Source organism: Polyodon spathula, chromosome 9 (genome assembly GCF_017654505.1).
Source record: "Polyodon spathula isolate WHYD16114869_AA chromosome 9, ASM1765450v1, whole genome shotgun sequence".
NCBI lineage: Eukaryota > Metazoa > Chordata > Actinopteri > Acipenseriformes > Polyodontidae > Polyodon > Polyodon spathula.
In genome coordinates, this window is record NC_054542.1 from 8,832,730 (window position 1) to 8,856,780 (window position 24,051).

Here is a 24,051-nt window from a genome sequence, read left to right on the forward strand (position 1 = left end):
CAACTTTGCACATCTAGATTTGGCAATATTTTACCATTCTTCTTTAGAAAACTGTTCAAACTGTCAAGTTCCTTGGGGATCGTTGACGGACAGCAATCTTCAAGTCATGCCACAAATGTTCGACTGGATTTAGGTCGGGGCTCTGACTGGGATGAAAGTAACAACGCCAAATGTGTATATGATTTGCTCTCGTACAAAGTATTGGTTGCTGCCAAATCAGCCATCTACAACTACAGTACAATACGAATCACAGGGGCCAAGAGAGAATCCCATTGTAAAGCATATCATTGTTGTTTTTCTGCGCTGATATCACAATATAATTCTACCAATAAGGTGAAATAGTATATGCTTGTAGGTATTCACTGTAATTCAGGCCACTAAAAATTTCAGTTTACAAAAGCTCCCTTATTTTGAAAACGTTGAGAGGGATGTTGAACCATGTAAAGAAAATACAAACCCTTGTTAATTCAAACCTTACACAAAAAACGAGTGAAGTTTAATTACTCTAATTAAATCGTATTTAAGAGAAAATTACCTGCTAAACAGGTTATAACATTTTTTTGCAACCAGTCGTTAAGATTTTATAAATCGGGAAAACTAAATTTAACCCCACTGGCTTGTGTTCGGTTTTAATTACATTGTTTTACATTGTTATCAATGAAATAATATCACTAAAATGCTCAGTTTCAAAGGGGAATTGTTACTGGGTTTATATTCTTTGTTTACTTACTTCATCGTTTACTAATTCTCTGTTATGATCAGACTCCAACGCCCTTATGACGAAGCTGCACACACGTGACGACTGGGGGCAGATCTGCACACTGGTTTTCAGAAATCAGCATGTTTTTGTAAACAATATTTGCCATCTGTGCGCAAATCCGCAAAAAAAAAAAACTACTTGCAAGCCAGTGTACTGTCAGCTGCTAAACTAATGAACCATGTGACAGAAGAACTAACGCGCGATCATGCGCTGTCCAATCATGCTTCTTCTTTATTCCGGGATTTATTTTTGAATCCGAGGAGTGAAAAAGCCCGACATTGTTTCAGCAGCGCTGTGGAGTAATATGCCCTGTTTTTGTTTTATTGTTTGAATCTTATAATATAAACATGGACTTAGATTACTTTTTCCGTGAAATTAGTAGAAACGAAGATCGTTATCTGCAGTCACTGGAGCAGATTTGTAGAAAGGTGAGATGGTAATAGTATCTGTGCATGGTTTGCTGTGTCTTTCTGAACCGGCAGTGTTTTTTTTTTTAATGCATTGTGTAGTCCAGCGAAAGAACTTCAATACAAACAGTATTGGTTGTCAGTAACTCAGTCATGCCAAAATAATTGCATGGTTATTTTTTTTATATACAATAGTGCAAAAAATCTTCCACAAAATGGCGTGTGTAATTTTTATAAGGTAGTTTGCAGATAAGGCTGAACCATACAGAAAAGGAATTAATAAATAGCCTACTGCCTTACAGTTTCTATGAGAATAGTCAGATAATTCCCCGTGATAACTTGGAGACTAATCGCTATTATTAACAGCATAGTCAATCTATACCAAAGCATCTATTTTTTTAACGTAAATGGACAAATATAGTCTGAATTGTAAAATATGCATTCATCGTATTTGTCATACTTTCCTCTGTGTGGAAATTACAAAGGTGTCTGGTGTCGACGCATTGTCAAGACTGGCACAGCACTCGTTCTAAAGATTTGTATTCTTGTTGCCTGTTAGTGTAACTTGTATGTTTGAAGACTGTGCCTTCCTGGACTCTCATAGGGGCATTTACTTGTTAAATGATTTATTTTTTTCACATTTAATTGGTCTAATTAAATTACCAAAACAAACAAAAAACGCTGCCAGCCAAAAGCCATGTTGTAAACTAGTGTGGACTCTGTAAGAGCCAGACAATTACGATTTCAGACTGTAAATGAAAATTAAAAGCTCACTTTATTGCAAAGGTGTTAAATGAAATACTTTATTGTTTTTGCAGCTCCTGTTACCTTTCGGACTTTTAGCCTCTTAGCAATTAATTTAATACACTTTCAATATCATCTGCTAGATCTGCTATATATACTGCATGGGGAGGCATAAGCATTTTGCCCTACAGAGAGACAAGCCCATATGTGATTACATTATGGTGACAACAAAGTTATTGAATATCAGAATTTAGGGAATACTGAGTGCACAAGTATCTTGCTTACAATTTTATATTTACATATGATACTATGAATTGCAGGTCAAGGTGGTATTTTTTTTATACAGATAACACTGGTTGTGTAATTGTAGCATGGGAAATAAAGTATACCATACTGTGTGTTGATATATTTGTTTGTATTTTGGCAGTATTCAGCAATAAAAGAGGATTCAATCATTGTTGACTTGGAAACTATGACCTGCCAGACACCAGATGGTAAGGCAGCTTTTTACTTTTGGTCTTACTGGACCTTACATACTGTTACACTCCTGATATTGAGTCTGTTTAAACAGTGTGGTGTACAGACCAATGATACCCTTTTAAACTGAAGTAGAATAACCCCTGTTTTTGTATGAATAGGTATACTGCCTTGGGATGGTGAAGTAGTTTACAGCAAAGAGTTGAAGAGAAAGAAGTTACATGACAAGCAAAAGAAATGCAAGGTTTGGATATTTAGTTCCATTTATTGAGCAGTTTCTTGAGAAATAAAATAGACAAAACCATTGTTTATTTAACATGACAAGGGAGCACAGGTCTGTGGGCTTGGCTGTGGGATACTGGTTAACACAAGCTGTTAACCAGTATCATAAACACACCAGTACATTTCCTTCCTTTTAAATGCATATCAGCCTTTCCTTTTGGGTGCTATTTTGGGTTCCAAACCCGCACTATTTTCAGTAGGCCCTGTAATATGCTGCCTGGGTAACAGGAAAACCCTGGTTGTGACACTATAGTGATGTACTAGTGGAACAGACACAAATTCAATTTAATAATACCTGCTGTTCCCTCATCCTGTTCCTTTTATTTTGACATTTCAAAAAGGTAATCCAAATATCCATATATTTGTTCACTGTAATTTAAGTATTTTCTTTTTTTTTGGGTAGGATTGTCCTCCTGGGGAGACCAAGGAAGGTAGGATAAAGTATTCACGACACTGGCATGCAGTGAATACTCAGCATTCAGAATAAGTATTAGTCATGTAACCGGCATATTCACCATAAGCTAAGCAGTATTCCGAGTAAGAGTTTTCAGAATAAGATATGTGGAGTATACCAAAGATTTTGTGGTTTATGGAGCTATCTTGTGGTATATTGCATGTAAACACTATTCCAAATACTTGCCTTTTTCTTTCCTGCGCATGCATTGCCCCTGTAGTCAGGGATTTAGAAAACTTGTGATGTCCCGGCAAGCAGCGTTTGTGTTACTGTTGACAGGAAGAATGCATTAGGTACATAAGTACATACCCAGAAATGTGGCGTTTAAGACTTTGATATAGACTGTAATTTAATTAAATGAAGCTTGTGCATAGCAGCCACTGGATAATGTATTTTATCATCTTTTGGCTTTAATGTACAGTTTAAAAACATTTGTTGGGCTGAAATTCTGTTAACTACAAACATACAACGTGTGTTGTCTGGATCTGCCAGGTTGCTGCACTTCAAACAGAATGTATACAAAAATAAATGGAGATAAAAATGAACCCCCCCCCTCCTCTAATGGTTATAAATGACGTATTCAGAGCGTTTGGTTGGAGTTTTCATGGCTTTGATCCGCTATAGATACTTCTGCAGTGTACGATTATGAAGCAATTGCCAGTTTATCGGAAGGAATACAATCCTGTTAAACCAGCCTTTGCACATGTGTTCAGTATTCATATTCCTGCATGTAAATCTGGAATAATAGTGGAATATTAAATTCCACTTGAATGTAAACCGATTACCTAGAATACTCCTACCACAATACTGTGTTCTGAATACGTTCATATAAACATACTGATTGTTGTATATACAGTGTTGTCACTAAAGCGTTTAAGCATGCAAGTAGGTGTTACTGTACTTGTATGGTAGTAAAGCTGCTGATTTTGATTTACTACAGAAAAAAAAAAAGCAGACACGTGACTTATTTATTATTTTAATATGCAGGGAGTGTGGCTGGTTTCTGTCAGCCTGCGAGTGCCTCTGGAAAACATGTCGCAGAAAAGCTAAAGGTAAGAAATACATATAGGTTGCAGTGACCTGTTACATAGAACCATGCCTCCCACAGTCACATTCTAGTAGCTAAAGTCATGAAACTGCACCTCCTGGTGAAACCAAGCCCCCTCGAACAGTATGGCATTATTGTTACTTGATCCATAGAAACATCCAGCCAGTGATCATACTAGAGAGAGAGATTGATGTCTTGGCAATGCTGTACAAGCTTTTATTTATTTTAAATCAAATTGGTTGAGTAAAAGCTAAATTAGTAACAGTAATTTTATTTATTTATTTATTGTAAACAGCACTGCATGGCTGATCACTTTTATTCTTGCAGTTGTTTGCCTGCAAAAAAGTTGTTGTTCAGATATACTTTACATTAAAAACCAATAACAATGCTGCTACAGCCCTAAATGCAAAGAATCTGACTAATGTGTTCATTTTCCCTTTCTTTCACATTCAGGATGCTGTAAATGATGAAGAGATGATGGGTAAGATACAGTTATAGAGCTAAGAAATGTTTTGGGGTGGGGGTGTGTGTGTGTTTGTGCAAACCTCTCCTATTGATTGCGCTTTGAAAGTTTGAGATCTGGACACTTCTATAAAAGGACAGTTGTTATTTGGGGATTTGCATGATGAGACTATAGGTAAGGTACTATGTAAGCATTGCCCGAGAGGTTGTTCATACAGAGTGGTGGAGATTGTGTAAATATGGGTATATAGTAAGGGGTATATTCCTAAGCTTTAGAACCTCCACAAGAGACAATATCCTTGATGTAAGGTTGATTTTAAGTTGCTTTTTTTTAAACTGTTGTGTATTGTTTTGTTGTAGACTAGATAGGCAGCAGTTTTATATTGGTGGTGGGGGGTAGGAGATGAGCTGAGTGATAATTGTTTTGAGGTGATCAGTGACTCCAGTTGAAAGCGTAGGTGGCATAAGGGAAGGGGGGTTGATAAGCCTATATCTTTCCAGGGATTACCTACAGCTGGATTTTGTTGGCGCTTTTACAACACTGCATTGCACCAGCCACCCATTTCTGGGGGAAATCTTGGTGTAACCCCTAAAAGTAGGTGGTTGATGCAATCCAGGTGGGTTCTGCAGAGCTGTAAAATTCTCTAATGAAATGGACTTCATGATAGGAGGCTGCATACAATGGTACATAGTACTGTTAAAAACATATTTTTTTTTAGTATTGCTAACTAATAGAGCAAAACAACAAAAGAAGCATTGGATGCCTTGCACGCCTTTCTCTCTGGTGGCGTTAACTCACCAATGGTGTGTCTGTCTATCGTGTTAGGCAATGACAGCAGGTATTCAGAGACTGAACAAGATTCTGCCGATGGACACTCTCTCCAGGTAAATAGAAGTTTGGCTAAGACTTTAGAGAACCTGATTTAAAAATGATATGTGGGGGAAACCAATTCATCAATGAATCCCAAGGTACAGTAAGATAGACTTTTAAGCAGATAATCACAGTACTTCTAAACAAACATGAAGACAGTAAAGGCAAAACAGGAATCGGTGTGGTATTTTTATTGTATTGTGAAATCAGCCTTATTAGAAACTATTAAAATTTTCATGCATAATGGTAAAATTACCGTATTTACTCTGTTACCCCTGAATTCAAGTCGCACACCCCAAATACGAAGACCAAAAAAAAAAAAAAAAGACCATGAATAAAGTTGCATTGAATAAAAAAAAAAAACCCACCTACTATATTGCAAATGCAAATGTGTTGGTGGGGGGCTATGTGCAGCAACATAATATAGCCCTGGATTAACTCCCTATACTGCAGCCCTTAACACAGTCTCTGTCCTTCCAATGACCTGTCGGCCGAGCCCAGGTTTGTACGTCTTTGAATCTGCATTAGTGAGCTGGTGATGTGCTGGACGGGTATACGCAACAGGCTGGCTCTGCAGTGCGGTGTCAACCTAATCAGGGAGCGCTGCGGCTGAACTCCTTGTGGAAAATCAACACCCAGCAATAACAGTCCTGAAGCACGCTATACTTTAACAGTCCTGGTTCTAATTAGCAGACTTATTAACTTTTTATTCCAGTCACTTCTTAGCAGCTTGCTCCTCGCGCACTGCCCCCTCCTGGTTCTCACTCTGCTACCAATGCACTGCCATAGAGTGCAAGCAACCTGAATGACATACAATTTAATTAACCTACCAGCCGTTATAACATGCACAGATTAAACTGCTACCCTAGCTGAGAAACCTCGAATCCAAGTCGCTCCCCCAAAATTTGTGTTTTGGTTAATGTGCATCATACATTTGAATAAATATGTTATTTACCTAAAGATCCACCAAAAATCTCGAGAGTCACCTATTTCCCATACTTGTTAAATTGGAGTCAGATCAAAATACTGTCACAGTATCTCCAATAGTGCAAACAGTTTGATTTTGTCTTAAAATATGCTAAGTCCCAGGGAAGGCATGGTTTTAATACCATCTTACTCACCACCACCACCCATTATGGAATACACTTCTGTCGGTTCCCTCTATTAAATGTCGGTTTTTTTTTTTTTTTTTTTTTTTTAATCTCTTAGGATTTTCAAGATGAGGAGACTACAGGTAATTGTGAAAAAAAAAAAAAAAAAAATTGAAATGTACAAAAACAAAAAAAAATAGCAGTTATTTGCTTTATATCAACGGTGCAGATGGAGTATACAGTACTTAAGAAAAGGCCTGCATGCACATACTATATATTTCTAATATTTAAGCTGTGTGGATCTTGCATTGCAAGCGATTCAGCCTTATGTGTTTTAAAAATAAATAAATAAAATGAAAATCTAATTATTGGTCACGTGTTTTTATTAATTCCTAGACAGACTACAATGCAACTGTTCTGGCATTTCTGTGGTCCACTCTGTAGCTAAGCACGCAGTATATTTAAAATTGACCATTGGGATGCTGTGATCCAACGATGTACAAGAAGCTTGACAACATGGAAGCTCAAGCTGTGCAGCAAAATTGCTATGCTTATTTATGCATTACATTTAAATATCATGCGTAAAACACCTAGTATGCAGCTTATCTGGAGTGCTGGGTGTATATTTAAATTGATTTGGTAAAAAAAAGGCCAGTGCTTTATACTTGCCAAACTCAACAAACCCAAGTACCTATCTATTTTCTGTATTTGCAAAGCCCCCATCAATTTACAAGTGTATTTATTGATTGATTTTATTTTGAAGTTCATGACTGTGACATCAAGATATTGGAGGACACCACGGACAACAGCAACTTTCTTCAGGTAAAAAAAACAAAAAACACACACACAAAGCAGATAATATAAAGGACATTTCTTTAGGTTTATTTAGCCAAAATATTTAATTCAGCAGTTGCATATGTCCTTTTCTTTCAAGTTTATTTATTTATTATTTAGTTATTGTCTGATCATTTCACTGCTATATTTGTAATGTCTTTAATGCATACAGAAGGGATGTAAGAGATACAAGTAACATGGATACACTCCTAAATGCATTCTAATCTTGTTCATTTTAATATCTTTCATTTTTAAAGGATCTGCACAGTGATGAAGAGAAAACTGGTAAGATGATTATGTTCTTTGTTGGCTTGTTGTGATCTGTTCTACTAAAAATGAGAATTTGGAAGTTTGGGAAGCTCACATTGGTGCTACTTGTGTTCTATGCTGAGGACAAATATTCCTTTTATAAGCAACAAGAGAGCTCTTTTAAAGAAGATTTGAAATGCAAATGTTTAAAATGTATTTATTAAACTTTGCGTTTTCCTGCAATTTGACAGGGATACAAGCAAGGTACCGTCAAATTTATTTGATTTGTTAGAGATGTAGGCCTATAGACATGGGTTCACATAACTGGTGCGCATGCAAACCAATAAAGAAAAATGCAGCCTTTCATATTGTTTAAGATGCAAAAGCATACCGTCAGTACATTTAACAGGAAAGCATTTTTCATAAAGGCAGCGAGTGTGCTCACGTTTGCAAGGTGAGCCATATCTGCCTACCCTCAATGGTCTCTGGGAGGGTTGCAATGTATCGACAGTCCCCCAGTAATTCTCTTTTATGGACGCTTGAAACCGGAATTGATAGCAGGAATCTCTATTAAGCCGTCCATTCAGAGAAGAGGGATGCAGTTACTGCGAGTGGCATTAAGAAAGCTCACTGAGCGGGTGAGAGGAGGTGTCGATTGTTTAAAAGCTGTTACATTTAAATCTGAGTTTTAAAAAAAAATACGTTTACTTAACCATTTTACTTAAAATATATCTCTCACCCTTGGTTATATCCTTATATAAATACTGTTGTGCCATCAAGCTAACGTGTTCAGCATCACTAATAAAGTGATGAAGTGTTTTTGCTTTTGAATCCCCAGAGTGACAATATGGTAGTAGGACATTTAAATAAATGGAGAATTCGTGATTTGTTAATTGTAATAACCAGGAATCCAGACTCCTACTTAAACATTCAGAAACTATTGTTGTGGTCTCTGACACTGCCATCCCACTTGTGTGAACTGTCAGGGGAGGGGAGGGGGAGCTTGACAGCGACTTGGATGATGGACCCCTAATTTTGGTGCACACTAAACCATTTCTTCTAGTACTCATGTGAGAACCTAATATGTTATGTGAACACGTTCCTATAGAGCCTCTTAATCAAGGCTGTCTTGTTTGTTTCAAACTTGAGTCTTGTTTTATCTTTCCTTACTGTTGTTGTGACAATGTTAGTTTAGTTTTAAAAAAAAAAAAAAAAAAAAAAACCACCACCAGGCTACTGTTTGAAAGTATTTAGGTTGGAATGTATGTTTTGCTATTGCAAAAAAAGTGTTTTACGCTTTGATTTTTTTCTTTTAAAGTTAATGAGGATGACAGCATGTCTTCTGAAACTGAACACGACTGTGTTGCTAGTAACCAGGTACTGTACTTTACATGCTGAATTTGCAAACCAGCAAAGCAAACCACAGCAATGTCCACCTCAAATGATTATGCGTATAGATTTATTCATAGTCATTGATCTCTTTATCAATTTCAAACCCACCCAACTAGATATTTGTAAGCTTTTAAGGGTGACAAACTTTCATAAGAGCTTCAAAACAAGGATGCTTTAAATACTTATGTGCTCCTCAGCTCCCTCACATAATTAAGAGCCTACAATTAAAGGGTAGGTCTTAGTAATGACCTTATTATAGAAAGACAATGGTGTAATTCTTTTAAAATTGAATGCCCAATCTGTACTGAAGTTTTTATTTATTTATTTTTGCTTTTCTTCCCAGGAACATTGCAGTGTTGAGACAGCAGGTAAGGTATATATTTAAATTCTGTATGCTTATTATTCTACTCGCTAGTCTCTCTACAGTACACTAAATGATTGAAGATAAGACATTGAAGATTATACTACTTCAAGGGTCGCTGGCTTGAGGCATGCTTGTGTCTCATGCTTTGGATAAACAGGCAGAACTTTCATGAAAGGAAGAATGGATGACACATTCAGAAAATTAAATAAAATGAGTCAGGATGATCTATGAACTTTGTCTTTTTTTCTTCTTTTTTAAAAAAAAAAAAAAAAAAAAAAAATTGATCAAAATTTGAATATAGTAATTGAATATTGATCAGAGTGTTTTTTTAAATCAAGAAACTGGAGTCTCTTGTGGTTGGTTGTGTTTTTGCTGCTCTTCACTGTTTTAATTTAAGGTATTATGCTCAATGAAACATTTCCTCTTGGTATCAGTATTAAGACTGGCTCCATTTTTTGTTCAGCATTGAGCTGCTCCCCAGTGTGTAAAAAAACCCTTTACAAAGTGAGCCTTAAAATTTGAGTGAACAGAGCAATCTGATTGTCAAGGGACCCGTTCTAATGCTGCCAGAAGTTATTGTGAGTTTGCAAGCGTACAAATGGGAACGGTTTTCTGTTTTTCTTTTAGGTGATGACTGTATGATATTGGAAGCTAGTCAAAACCCAGCTGATAATGAAACTCTTCAGGTAAAAAAAAAAAACTGTAATTTTAACCCCAAAGAATATGTTCTTACTTTGTTGCTGTAAAACAACCACAATACAGTGTGAAAATATTGTGGTCACTCTAGATTTCAGTTCTGCAGATAGCATGCTTGACAAGTGAAATGTAGAAAAGCTGCATCAAGTATTTTGGAACACATAACAAACACCCTTGTGGGTTTTATTTTTTATTTTTATTTTTTTCATTTTTGATTCTGAAAGGGTCCAAGTGGAGTTGGAGGTGTCCTTTCGATGGATGTCGGGAAACAGTACCGAGTTGATGTTGACATTTTGATGCAAGATGAGGAGGACCTGCCCGGCTATGTTTTGGTAACATTTTATTACATTTTTAAATCTTGCAGAGAGAGGTGGTTCAAAAGGCCAAAATCCATATGCAGCTGTATACCATAATTGAGTTTCACTGTCGCATTGTTTTAACAACTAATGTCCAGTGCAGCATAGTTCAGTATGGATGATGGCCTATAAAACTGATCTATTTATCATCTGTAAAATACCACTCTATTCACACTACCTATTTTGTGCGCTACAAGTAATTGTGTCAAACAAAATAATTTCATAAATTACATTAGCTGCATATATATGAAATATGCATTAAACAAAAAAAGGACACATGCATGCATTTACATTTTAAAATACGATATCTGATACTACTTGAGGTTGAAGGCAGTTCTAGGTTAAAGGTTTATATGCTGTTTTTCTTATCTGTTATCACTTGTGCTCCCTAGGTCACCGCATGTCACTGGCTGAAAGCATGTTAGTCAGTTTGGGAAATAGCTGATTGGTTATTGTCATAAAAGAAACCAGTATAGGGGTGAAATGATCCATGGATTCCTAATAGTTTTCTTTTCCCTAGTATAGTACCAGATATCATGTTTTGAAATTAAAATAAAGGTTTGGTATAATAAACTGCACGTTATGAGACGTATGAAATGAAGTTCTTAGGGAGAAATTGCATTGAGCTGTTTTGTTCGATTCTTTCTTTAACCTCTAATGTAAATATTTATTTATTTATTTTGTTTACTGTTCTCTTGCATGTTAGGTTGACTGGGTGCAGAAATCTCAACAAAGTCCAAACAATTTTGAAAATTCAATGGGATACCATGGGGAAAGAAACAAAGAAAATGCCTCTTTTGGTATGCATTATAAACATTTTAAAGTTAAAAAATCCTACTGATTTTAAGTATAGTATTTATGACTTGGATAAGGAATCTGAACTATTTTAATGCCAAATGTTAAAATTATGTTGCTGTTAAATGCAGCCATTGATTACTTTGTGTCCTGGTTAGTTTGCTCCCTACCTCCCTCGCTATCCACATGAGAAGTTCTTACCAATTGTCATTTAGATTAATGCTGTGGTTTAAAAACTTAAAGCTACAGTATATGAACAGTCTAGGATAACCAATCTTTGATTCTGTAGATTATGACTGTACCTTAAACACAATAATGTTTTGAAAGACAGAGCTGTACATTTTGTACTTTTGCATAAGTAGTAGAGCAATTAATTATGCAATACTTTAGCAATTATTCAAAATGTAAAATATTTGTTCTTTTCATATTTGGTTTGTGTTTTTAATATAACGTTCTCTCTCTTTCAGTTGTCACACCTGTTAAAGCACCTAATCGATTGAAACCTTTGGAGGAAACATTTGATGTAACTAATGTGTCTGGATTGGAGAGCAGTAACAGTTCCTCGGATTCTTTCCTGGCTGACCTATATCCTGGAATGGTGGCTAAAATGCAGAACGTAATAAAGAGGGAGTTAAGGGCACATGCTGCAACTAATGTGCTAAAACATTATCGTAAAAACTCTTGGTATAGCAATTCAAAGTCTTCCTTTTCCAAGGGTGTAATTCGGAGAAAGAAGTCTAAAAGTAAACACAGCGAGACTGTAATTCTGCTAAAAGCTGATCATGCGTCCTCCTCTGAAGGCATTGATATAGTTCAGTCTCCAAACCAGCTGGATAAGGGGTCGCCCTATAGAACCACGATTGTATCTTCAAATAGCAGTGTTAGTTCTCTTGGGGGACATTTCCGGCCTAGAGATTCCTGTCTAACCAGTTCTTCAGCGGTTTTTGAAACCAGTCCCCATGTAGTCTTTGCAGGTTCTCTTGGACATAAATCCCTGAGTGAAACTAAGATTGCATCCACTCCTCGTACACCGTTAAGAGAATCAATTAAAGCCTGTTCTGTGGGACATGAACCCCTCTGTGAAACCTTGAATGATTCCTCTTACCAAACATTACCTAGAGGGAGTCCATACGTAACCAATCCAAGTTCTTTGTCCAGTAAGCCACCAAGAGGGGACTCCTCTGAGGCTACAGCAAGTCCATTTAGACATGAAATGGCCAGGAGATCTCTTCTGTCAGCCATGTCTAGTTCAGTCGCAGTTACACCAACAAGAGGCAGATCCTATGAAGCTTTTACAGTTGAATCACCAAGAAGGGAGCTGCTTTCTGTCAAAAGTTCTATGACTATTAAACCAATAATGAGGAGACTCTGCGAACACATTCATAGCTCCCTTGTGCCAGGGTTACTCAATGAAACCATGATTATTTCTCCAAAAGAGAAAATGTACAATGCCAGTGAAAGTTTAGTTCAACTTGAATCACCAAGAAGGTGTGTTTCTGCTATGCCAAGTTCTTTGGTGGTTACACCAACAAGAGCAAGATCTTTTGAAACCACGTCAAGAAGGGCACTTCTTTCTGCTAAACCAAGTTCTCCTGCAATTTCACCAAGCATAGAGAGAGTGATGCAGTGTTCTGTTGGTAATGAACTGCTAGGATGTGAACCTTTGTCTGTTGCAGTTAATCCAGCAAGAGAGAGATTGTGTGTGGCTTCACAAACAGCAAACTCTGCTGCTATGGAAAATGTGGTGCTAAGACCAAAAGGCGCTTGTCGTTTACTAAGAAGGAGTCATTCATATTCAGGATTAAGCCAGAAAAACAGCGGAGTGAACGAAGAATTTGAAAGCCTTTATCAAAGGCTGTGTTCCCCAAAAGGCAGCAATAGTTTGCTAAAGGAAGCTGGTAGAAATGAGCGAATATCTTTTTCTCCCAGTTTTAGAGCTGTGAAAAGACCAAGTTCTTGTTATCCATGTGAAGCCTTCACTCGAATGAAAAGAGTCTGTGGTGAATTTGAAGCAGTCAGTTCCATGAAGACTTTGCCTCAAAATGGCAGTTATCACATGCAGCAGAACAACTCTCCAAAGTCATCCCCCATTAGGAGCAATACAGGGAGTATTCTAAGACCTCGTGTGGCAAGTGCTTGGGATGCAATGAAATATAGATCCTCATTAAGAAAAACCCACTCGTATTCTAGCTTACAGCATGCTGAACTCCAAACAAGCCCATTGAAGATTACTCAGGTAAGAACTTGCGCTGGTATTAGGTTTATGGCATGTACAGCTATGGCCAAAAGTTTTGCATCACCTAGAATTTTAGGATTGAGACATTTAATTTAAAAAATAAAAATAAACGTTAACAGTTTAGACATCTCCCTTTTTTGAGTTCTACCATCTTTACACTGATGATGCTCATATCAATTCAAGACTCTTGTTCTTGCCTACCGCTCTTCACCACTTGCCCCTTCCTACCTCCAATCCCTTGTGTCTCCCTACACTGACATTGGCGGAGAACTACAGGACTGCCCCGTCTCTCGCTGCCATACACCGCCTCCTCAAAACTCACCTGTTTAGACCTACTAGGTACTGGACTTGCCTGACCTTCACACCACGTTACTGGAGGATCCTCAGCAGATGCACTATTGATCCTTGCACTATTGCACTACTAATATGTCATTGTAGATATAACTTGTAATCCTAACTTGTTGCATTCTGTTTCATATTGTATTTTACTAGTATTATTTACAGTTACTGTAAACTACTGTTTTAAAATCTTAATCTTGCATTGTAATCCAGTAACTGCCCCGTAACACCTGTAAGTCGCCTTAGATAAAGACATCTGCCAAATAAATAATAATCCTCATATAATCAAAGAAAATGCACAAATGTATCACAGGCGTCTACCATAAGCCATAATAGTAGTATAGTGTTTAACATTTTTCAATTTGTCATTCAGTATATTGAAAACTACAAAGTGGTATGTAATTCAGTATGTTAACGTAACATTATTCAGCAGGTTTCATTCAACTTTATGAAGCAAAAATGTTAATTCTATAGGGTGATGCAAAACTGTTGACCATAGCTGTATATGCAAATATAAGACAGTACAGTTTTTCTTAATTTCTAAAAGCCATATCAACATATCTAATGATCAATCAATGAAATACACTACCGGTCAAAAGTTTTAGAACACCTCCATTTTTTTCCAATTTGTATTGAAATTTACGCAGTTTAATGTCTCAATGTACTTTAAAATTAAAGCATAGAACAAATAAACAATTGGAGATAAAAAAAGAAATCATGGAATCGTTTTGTTTAACAAAATTTAATCTAAATTTTTGACTCAAAGTAGCCACCTTTTGCAGATATAACAGCCGAACACACTCGTGGCATTCTTTCTACAATGGAAATCAATATTGTTCGGAAAGTTCTTCCCAACAGTTGTAGAAGTTCCCACAAATGTGTTGCACTTGTAGGTTGCTTTGCTTTCACCCTTCTGTCCAGTTCATCCCAAACCAGCTCGATGGGGTTTAAGTCTGGAGATTATCTTGCTGTAGGATGAACCCCTGACCAACTAGGCGTATACCAGAGGGTATTGCATGGCGCCACAAAATGCTGTGGTAGCCGTTTTGGTTCAGTGTGCAAGTCGCCGACTGTGGATCCAGCAAAAGACCCCCAGAGCATCACGCTTCCTCCTCCATGTTTGACAGATGGTGTCACACACCGAGGAACCATCCTTTTGCCTACTCGGCGGCATACAAAAACCCTGCTTGTTGAACCTGAGATTTAAAATTTTGATTCTTCGGTCCATAAGACCTTCTTCCAGTCTTCAGTAGTCCACTGGCGGTGCTTCATGGCCCAGGCAAGCCTCTTTTTCTTATTTTGCCATCTTAGCAATGGCTTTCTTACTGCCACTCGACCTGTCAAACCTGCAGCTTGAAGTCTTCTCTTCACAGTTGAAACTGAGACTTGCTTACTTCGACCAGTGTTTAGCTGTGCTTGAAGCTGTTGTCCTGTGAGCCACCTATCACGCAAGCTGTTGACTCTCAGAAACTTGTCTTCTGATTCTGTTGTGTCTTTGGGTCTGCCAGACCTCTTCCTGTCAGAGTTTCCTCCAGTTTCCAAGTGCTTTTTGATGGTGTAGGAAACTGTACTCGCTGACACCTTGGCTTTCTTTGCAATTTCTCTAAAGGAAAGACCTAACATTTTAAGGGTTGTAATGGTCTGTCTTCCTTTGTTAATTGCCTTTTTCTCGCCATTATGATAGCAATATACTACTTCCTGCAGTACAATACTGTCCAAATAATGCTGAAGAGGGTGTAGTAACACAGTCTGTTCCAACACTGCTTTTATACAGACAGAGGGTTTGTAAGTAATCAACAAAAGTTGGGACACCTGTAGGAATTGTTAGCATCAACTTTCAAGGCTTAATTTATCCATTGCTGCAGAACAGCTGTAAGTTGTTAACCCATTACTTGTTCCCTGAAAAAGGCCTTTTTGTATAACTCTGAAATGTACATTATTTTTCAGTTTTTGGTAACCTAAACTTTTTTTTTCTGGCAGTTTACCGCTTACCTTTGTACCATTTCAGTTTATTCACTGGACTTGAACTGCTTAAATTTCAATAAAATCTGGAAAAATAGGGGTGTTCTAAAACTTTTGACTGGTAGTGTGTTCATTTCAAATCAAATTTCAAATGGCAAATTAAACTTAGTTGTAGGTCTTTCTTGGAAGTCACTTTTATTTGTATTATTTTCAGATACCTGAGAATTATACTTCTGTAGTTGGCGGTGGACATAGTAAGTATAAAACTGATTAGCTTCCTTTTCTTGACAAACTTGTTTCTAATTTAATCTTTTCTGCCGTGTTTCTGTTTACATTGAAGAAATATGCTTACAACTGGGTCTGTCTTTCAAATCTATACAACTGATGAAGGCATTAGTCTAAATGTGTGTAAGTTTGACTTCTTACTGCTTGTTTTAAGCTGTTGGTTATTACACAAAACCACTCATATTTTATCAAAGATGATTTGACTTCCTTTTATGAATTGGAAAAACGTAATATATGCTGCTGGATTGTATGTATGTTCTCTTTTTAAACTCTGGTCATATTGGTTTGTGTAATACAGTAGACTCTCGCTAATCCAAACCTGTTGGGACTAGACCCTGTTCAGATTAGTGGTTTATTCATACCAAACATTCCTTGTCTAGGCTTTGTTTAATGATTTTGGTAGTTCAGTTTCATCAAAAATAAGTAATAACCCTTGAAATAAAAATCAAACGCAGAACGCTCTGAAAATGTCCCGTATGTCGTAGAATTGAGGGTTTCTGCAGCTGCTGTTGGTATGCATTGTGATGGCTGTAAATCAGTTTGGAATACCAGGGTTCAGATCGGCAAGAGGCTGCTGTATATAGACACCAAGCAGAGTCTTCTGGCTTCCTGCTTTATTTAGTAGTTCAAGCCATTTCAGAATTTAATAACTGCCTGCTGATTTGTTGTTTTTAATGTGTTGTTCTCATTTTATAACAGAGCAATCCCCTTTGAAAGTGATACATGGTAAAGATGGTATAATCTTTGTAAAGCTGCAGAACCCTGTTTCGCCAATGATTCCCTCTTCTAAACTCTTTTAAATTGGTAAGTTTATCTCCTATATAGTGCAAAGGTCAACAGAAAGGGTATGGTAACTTGTCATGATAAAGGTGTAAAATCATGCATTACATTAATTTAATTGCCTTTTGGACTTTTTTACACATAGCCTAATCTACTCCAAATACAGGACCAAACGTTCTGGTAAATATAAAGTTTTGCTACAGCTATTCCAATGTTGGAATACAAATATTCTGGACAGATATATATCCATTTAGATAACATGTGTTTTCATCATTTAAAGCCAAAGATAACCTACAGTTACTGATATTTTAGAATCCCATTATATACACACAGAAACAAAATGCCAGCAAACTATCAGTAATAGTAAATGCACCTAATATGTGTATCAGTATATACAAAACATCAATGTGACCACCTCTGCCTTTTTGAAAATTGACCTGAAAAAAATATTCTCCACTGATTACTAATCGCAGTATTATGGATCTGGTGCTGCATGCTTGTGGTATTTGCATAGGTTATAGTGATTTTGCAGTGAAGAACACAGCATGCTGGTATCCCATGAAGCCTGTTACTTAATGGGATTTCTCTAATTACATTTTTTTTACAAAAAAAGACGACTTTGGTGGCTCTTTTTGTGAATAAGCAAAACATTTGAAGATGGTATGTAATGAATTTCTACATGGCTGTAGGTTTGCAATTGTGTTGTCACTTGTGTAACCTTTGTTGTTGGCTTATCCTTATTCACCGGTAGAAAACCACATACAGACTCTAGGTATTTAGAAACGATAGAATACAATTGAAGACATTTTAAAACAAAAGGAAATGTGTATTCAAAACATGTTCTTGAATTTATTATGTTTGTTTAGTATTTCTAAATTTAACGCTATTGAGGTTTTTAAAAGTTGTGTTTGAGACAAAAGGTAGCACGCTTCTTAAGTAACTTGCAGTGTTCCTCATATGTCCCACGGCCAAAAGTGTCCCTCGGAAACCCAAGGAGTGGCTCTCCAGCTGCCACCATGTAACACTGCATTTTTTGTGCATCTTTGTTATTGATATTGCTTGTTTCTTAGTTTTTTTTTTTCTTTAATTCCCTTTTCACCAGCTCCCGTCACTTTAATCCGTTAACCCGCCTACTTTTTAGTTATTCAGCCAATCAAAAAATCTAAATCATAAGCCTACAGCTCCTGCATCACAGTACAATGGTTGTAGTTGCATCTACTGTAGTCTGAAATAAGGAGGGTATTGCCGTAAAAAAAAAAAAAAAAAAAAAAAAAAAAAAAAAAAAAAATAGCGTTAAATTAATAAAAAAAATGAGCAATAGTTGAAACTGAGGCAGATGCACTGGTTTTGACTGAAGCCACCGAGACTGCTCCCAGTCAACATACAATGAGTCCCCAGTTCACGCCAGGCTGCAAGTCTTCTTCAACTTCAATCAACACAAGTAAGCGAGAGTGTGATGACTAAAACGGATGCTCTTAAAGACAGCAGAAAATGTAATTCTGGGAAGATGAGGTGTTTTTTTTTTGTTTTTTTTTGTTACGGAATTAACAAATAAAGCCACCTGTGTGGTTTGTCAGTCATGAAACGGAGCAATCTGGAATTGCACAACTGTTATGAAGAAACTGAAAGCTTCTCTGAATTACCAGGAGTAGTTAACTCAAGCAACGGGGCAGGAATCTATAGTTACTTAAGTGTCTTCAAATTTTATATGGATTTTATGTAAACGAAAAATAATAGTGGTGGTAATTTGGAATTCTGGTTTAAAGTACTTGATGAAAAATATCCCACATTGGTATTCTGTGCTTTTTAAGGGACTGTCAATTTTCGGTAGCATGTGTGTGCTGAGCCAGCTTTTTGGCAATGAGCTCAATGAAGAACAAGCAGAGTAACATACTGCGACACAACCACCAGCAGCATTGCCTGCGTGCCGCAACCTCATCCTACCAGCCATGTTATCAGAACATTACAAGCATGTTCACTCGTTTCCAAAGTTCCAACAAATAAGGATAATTAAAAAAAAATGTATTCTGTTTTAATGTTTGGGGATTAGGCGGTTATAATATTTACATGTGGCCCGCCAGTGATCAGAGTTAGGTATGTGGCCCTCCAGAATACTTTAGTGGGGAACACTGCTCTAGAGTAAATCATCATGTGCTAATCTCAATTTAAAAAAAATCCACTTCAGCCTTTAAAGGAAACTCAACATACAAGTGAATTGAAAGGTGTTATTTTTATTTTTTATTTATTTATTTTTTTACACACATGTTTTGGTCAGGTGTGTTACAGAAATACTTGTTGAACTAATGGGATATTCTGAAACTCTTTCAGGGCATCCAGACTGCTGACCTATCTTTTGTCCTGTGTGAAAATGTGGAATATGCCCCCCCAAGTGTATGTGGAAAGTTGTTTTAAATTTGTTTTAAATGTTTATACAGTACCAACATAAATTCTGGAAGCAGCAAATGATTAACAGCAAGGCTAGTGGTGTTGCCAGTTTTTCCTTTCAGCTCAGACCGCTTGATTCCTAAATGCCTTGGGTCTGTGAATAATCATCTCTCTAAAAAATATGGAAAAGATTTTAATGAGCCATCTCAAGTATAATAGTGCCCCAAAATGTTTTCCTTTTTGGGAAGTTTGTTGCCGGATAACCTCACTGACTATTTGCTCACTAAATATCTCGGTATCCATGAATAGAAAATGGTTTAGTTTTAAAAATAAGCAAAATAATCCCGCAAGTGACAGATTATGTGTTTTTAATGGAGACAAGGAACTATTCAGGGATACCAATATATTTGGTGAGCAAGTAGTCTGAGTGAAGGAGGTTATAGCTCCCCATTCTCAGAGACACTTGAGATGCTTTGATCTTGAAAATATTTTGCATCTTTTTTTTAAGAGGTGGTTATCTATTCAGGGTGACCAGTGTGTTTTAATGTGTGAGTGAGAGGGGGGGGGGGGGGGTAAATCGGCAATAGTCATCACTCTGCGTTCTAGAAGTTCATTTTGTTTCCATAACTTTGTGCCAGTATTGTATGCAAATCATTGTTGTCCAGGTCAACTGGAAACATGTCATTCTCTGACCTGTTTGTTTAGTTAGGGTTGTTAATAACTTGTTTGTTTCTATATGTGTAAATGGATTCATTGAAGAAAAAAAAAAAGTTTAACCATTTATATTTTAAGTGAGTGGTAATCAGTGTGAAAGGTAGAATGGAAAGGGGTTTTATTATTGTTTCTTTTTTTCACACTGAGACTTGCTTTTAAAAAGTTTAAGCTCATTATGTGTATTTTTCAAATACAGTGGTATATATTCCTGGTACCAAACTGCTTCCTGTAAATCTGGTCTAAACACAGGAAGTCATCAAACTTAATAGTGTTGCATTTAAAAAAAAAAAAAAAAACTGTATTAAAGAGACAAACAGTCTGAGATATTCAGCACCTGAAAACAGGAAATCTATTGACTTGAGTAAAGTATTGAGGTACGATCATTACAACCCCATCACTGTGGATAATAGACGTAGATTAATTAATTGTTGTTAGTCACAAACCTTGTAAATTGTAGTTTTAATTTCACACCAAAATATTTAAAGAATGCCATTTGTTTTTTAAATGTTATTTCAAAAGTTGCCTTTTTATATTTGAAGATGTTTCAGAAGATCTTGTTTTTAATGTTTTTGTAGCATGTTATTATGTGGAAATTGTTTCCCTAAAGCTGTAACTTAAAGCTGTTAAATCTGTTGGAACCACATCCCGTGAGAAGGCAATTAACAGTTGAATCTGTTTGGGTTCATCAAGATCTGAAAAGATGCCAAGTTTATTATAAATCTGATTTTTATTAAATACATTTAAATAAGACTGGCACACGTGTGTATCAGTTGCTTTAATACCTGTACAAATTCTCAGTTCTCATCTGCAAAAAAAGCAGAACATATTGTAGCCATCCTGGTGGCACAGCCTCTGCAATGCAAGCAGCTGAAGTAGTGTGAAGGGTTTTGGAACATGTGCTGCATCTGCACAAAGGGAAATAGATCTTTCGCCCCTGTGGTTTGTTGAGTTTAAAACTTGCCTTAATAAATGTTCCCTGTTGTGAGATGTTGTGGACTAGTTTGTTAGTTTACAGGACTGTGAAATTGCTTGTACTCTATATTGTGTACCAGATATATGCATATGCTCGTGATTTTTTTTTTTTTTTTTTTTTTTTTTTTGAGGTAGTAATTGCAATCATTAAAAATAAAAAAAACTACAAAGTGCAGAAAAAATGATTTAATGGAATACATTGGGGTGTGCCAGAAGATAATCTGCAACGCTACTTACCCAGGCAAGTCCAATCATTAGTTTCATGGTAATGCCAGTAGACTCAATTCTTCAAATTGTTTAATGAACTATGAAACAATACAGCTGGTTTCATTTGAGATGGGCACTTGTAGAATATTTGGACCCAGATATTCTTGTGTATTTAAAAAGTCAAGCACATGGCCCTTTTTAAGTTTTTTTTTACAGTTCTATTTTTTTATTTTACTAGGAAAATGTAACTGAGACATAACTTCTCAATTACAAGGGTATCCTGGGTGCATCACAGCATGCAACAGCAGCATACAGCTATACAATAATTTAATACAATCAAACATCATGGGAAATAAATGAAAATAGCAGTTCAATTAAAAAAAAAAAAAAAAAAAAAAAAAAAAAAAAAAAATTCAACCTGTTGTTAGATGACGCTCAAATCGTCACTAATCTTGACTTCTACCAAGTGCTAAATTTGCCTTTGTGGGCTTGTGGAAGAAAACTCAACCTGTTGTTAGATGACGCTCAAATCGTCACTAATCTTGACTTCTACCAAGTGCTAAATTTGCCTTTGTGGGCTTGTGGAAGAAAACTGGTACGGTACAGTTGATCTCCATTGTGTTTTGGTGACCACTACTGGTCAGACTAGTCCCTGTTTCTTAAGTAGGTGAAATACCATTGCCTTGACTGAGGTAGCTGTGGTGAGGCAACCTTTTCAATTGTTGAGGAATACTCCAGGTGACTCAAGTGCAACCTTTTTACAAAAATGTTTTCAACTACATTTTATTTTCAACAGGGCTATTTCTTGCTCCAGATTTAGGCTGAGCAAACCTTATTGTACAGTACCCTGACATTGGAATGAGAACTTCCAAGTCAGGAGCTCCACGAGACTTAGATGGGAACCAATTGAGGCCTTTTCCCAAAGGTGTCATAAATGTTGTCAATGTAACAAAAACAACATATAATGTCCTTATTTGACTGGTTCAGCGCAAGCCTCCCCGTCTAGTTCACAAGAGTAATAAATAGGCTTCACAGAAAGAAGTGTGTTTGCCTTCAGCTGAAAATGCTTTTAACAAATAAACTAGAAAGCCAGCTAGGTCTGGTTTCTTAGGAAGTACAGTACAGTGAACTGGACAAATGTACTGGTTATATTAATGATGTCATGCCAACAATGGGTAAAGATCATTGTCAGATCAACCATTAAATGTAGACTAGCTAGGCACCAAACTCGACTAGAAGCAAATAACTCATGCAGGTGCTGCACAGAAAATGGGCATCCAGTGTAGTGCACAGTCCCCTTGTATTGCATCCAAATTAGGTGAGGAGTCAACATTGCAGTAAAACTAACCCACAACTAGCACAAACACGTCAAAGCATACTTACAGTACATATTTAAATGCCATTTTTCGTGAGACAATGTTATTACAGATGCAATCTAGATAAAACTATTTAAAAAAAAAAAAAATTACCATGAGCAATAATGTTACAATCTAGTAAGCAGAACTGGTACTAGCAGAATATCTTAATGTTTGGTCACAGATCACCTCATCCTCACAATGGTCATTCTCCATTAAGTAAATGCCCTTTCAATGTACTACAGCATTGGACTCTAAGCTGAAACCCTCACTCTAACTGAAACGTTTATACAGCAGTTGTTTGTCAAACAGTACAAAAAAACCCCTCAAATTGTGTCTTCATACACTTTTTTGATACATATTGTCATTGCTATCTGAAAAACACTGTCTGCTAAATAAACAATGTGTGTCTTTTGTTAATTAACCTTGCATTTGGTGAATTATTTAATTATTTCGCAAGTAAAGCCGGTACTGTTAGATATTGATATATTCCTAATTTGATCATCTTTCCCTATTGTAGGAGTTGTCAAGCCTCATTTTTCAAAGCACCTGCTATGAGTACAACTGTATAACCAAACCAGAATGTGGTCACACTAAATGAGAAGCAACCACAATAAGTGCACGATATAAGCTGTATTTCACAAAGATATATATATATATATATATATATATATATATATATATATATATATATATATATATATATATATCTTTATCTACACACACACAAAATGTGTATGTTATATAAGCATTGTGAATAGTGGCAAATGTTGCAGATATAACTTGAGGTTTTGTTATTCAAAGGGGTAATGGATAACTGAATGATTCCATAAATCTTACCGGCCGTGCACGTGGCGATACCTGGCACTATGATACATAAAGCAATTATTTTGTTGGCTTTACTTTCCTGAGGCATTACCCTCTGACATGTTTTCAGGGTCAGAACATATTAGTTTGAGGTGAATTGGCTGGTTGGTTAACGACAGTTAATACAGAGTTAAATGGGCGAGGACAAGTTCACTCTGCCGGTGAAATGCAGATGCAGTCTTTTAACTTGTATAGTGTGACAGCATTTTTTTTAATGCTAAAATACATGCTTGCTATATGTGTGACTTAGCGAATGGAAGTTCACAAAAGGTTTATGAAATGAATATGTTAGCCATACCAAATTTAGAGTAAGTAGCAAGGTTCTGAAAAATATAGCGTTGCATGCCTCCACGTGTACTACAACTGGTTAAACAGCGTACCTGTAATTTTTCTTTTAATTGCTAACACCCTGACAACTCTTTACACTTATAACTTTAAAGTCTGTTTCAAAGCTCTTTTTTTAAACTTTATATTTTAAAAGGTGATGGTGTTTTTTTTTTTTCAGGTTTAATGTAAATTGCGTATTTTTTCCTAGATTTAACTACAAAGTCCAGATTTAACTGAATACATAAATGTTAACAAACACATTATGTTTTGCAATTTGTACTTTCAGATATAATTTCTAAATATTGAAAACGCATATGACAAATTCAACATTTTAAAATCG

General features: G+C 36.4%; 1 protein-coding gene across 1 annotated transcript; it reads left to right on the plus strand.

Annotated features, from left to right (window-relative positions):
• Positions 1-1,028: 1,028 nt before the first annotated feature.
• Positions 1,029-21,065, plus strand: LOC121320396. Its single transcript, XM_041258680.1, has 19 exons — positions 1,029-1,188; positions 2,339-2,405; positions 2,550-2,632; positions 3,074-3,101; positions 4,112-4,176; positions 4,626-4,653; positions 5,461-5,519; positions 6,715-6,739; positions 7,360-7,418; positions 7,688-7,715; positions 8,998-9,056; positions 9,415-9,439; positions 10,063-10,121; positions 10,356-10,463; positions 11,194-11,287; positions 11,750-13,518; positions 16,034-16,073; positions 16,804-16,908; positions 19,213-21,065. Exons 1-18 carry the CDS (start codon positions 1,108-1,110, stop codon positions 16,902-16,904), a joined length of 2,778 nt encoding a protein of 925 aa, XP_041114614.1. The 5' UTR covers positions 1,029-1,107; the 3' UTR covers positions 16,905-16,908; positions 19,213-21,065.
• The last annotated feature ends 2,986 nt before the right edge of the window (positions 21,066-24,051 follow it).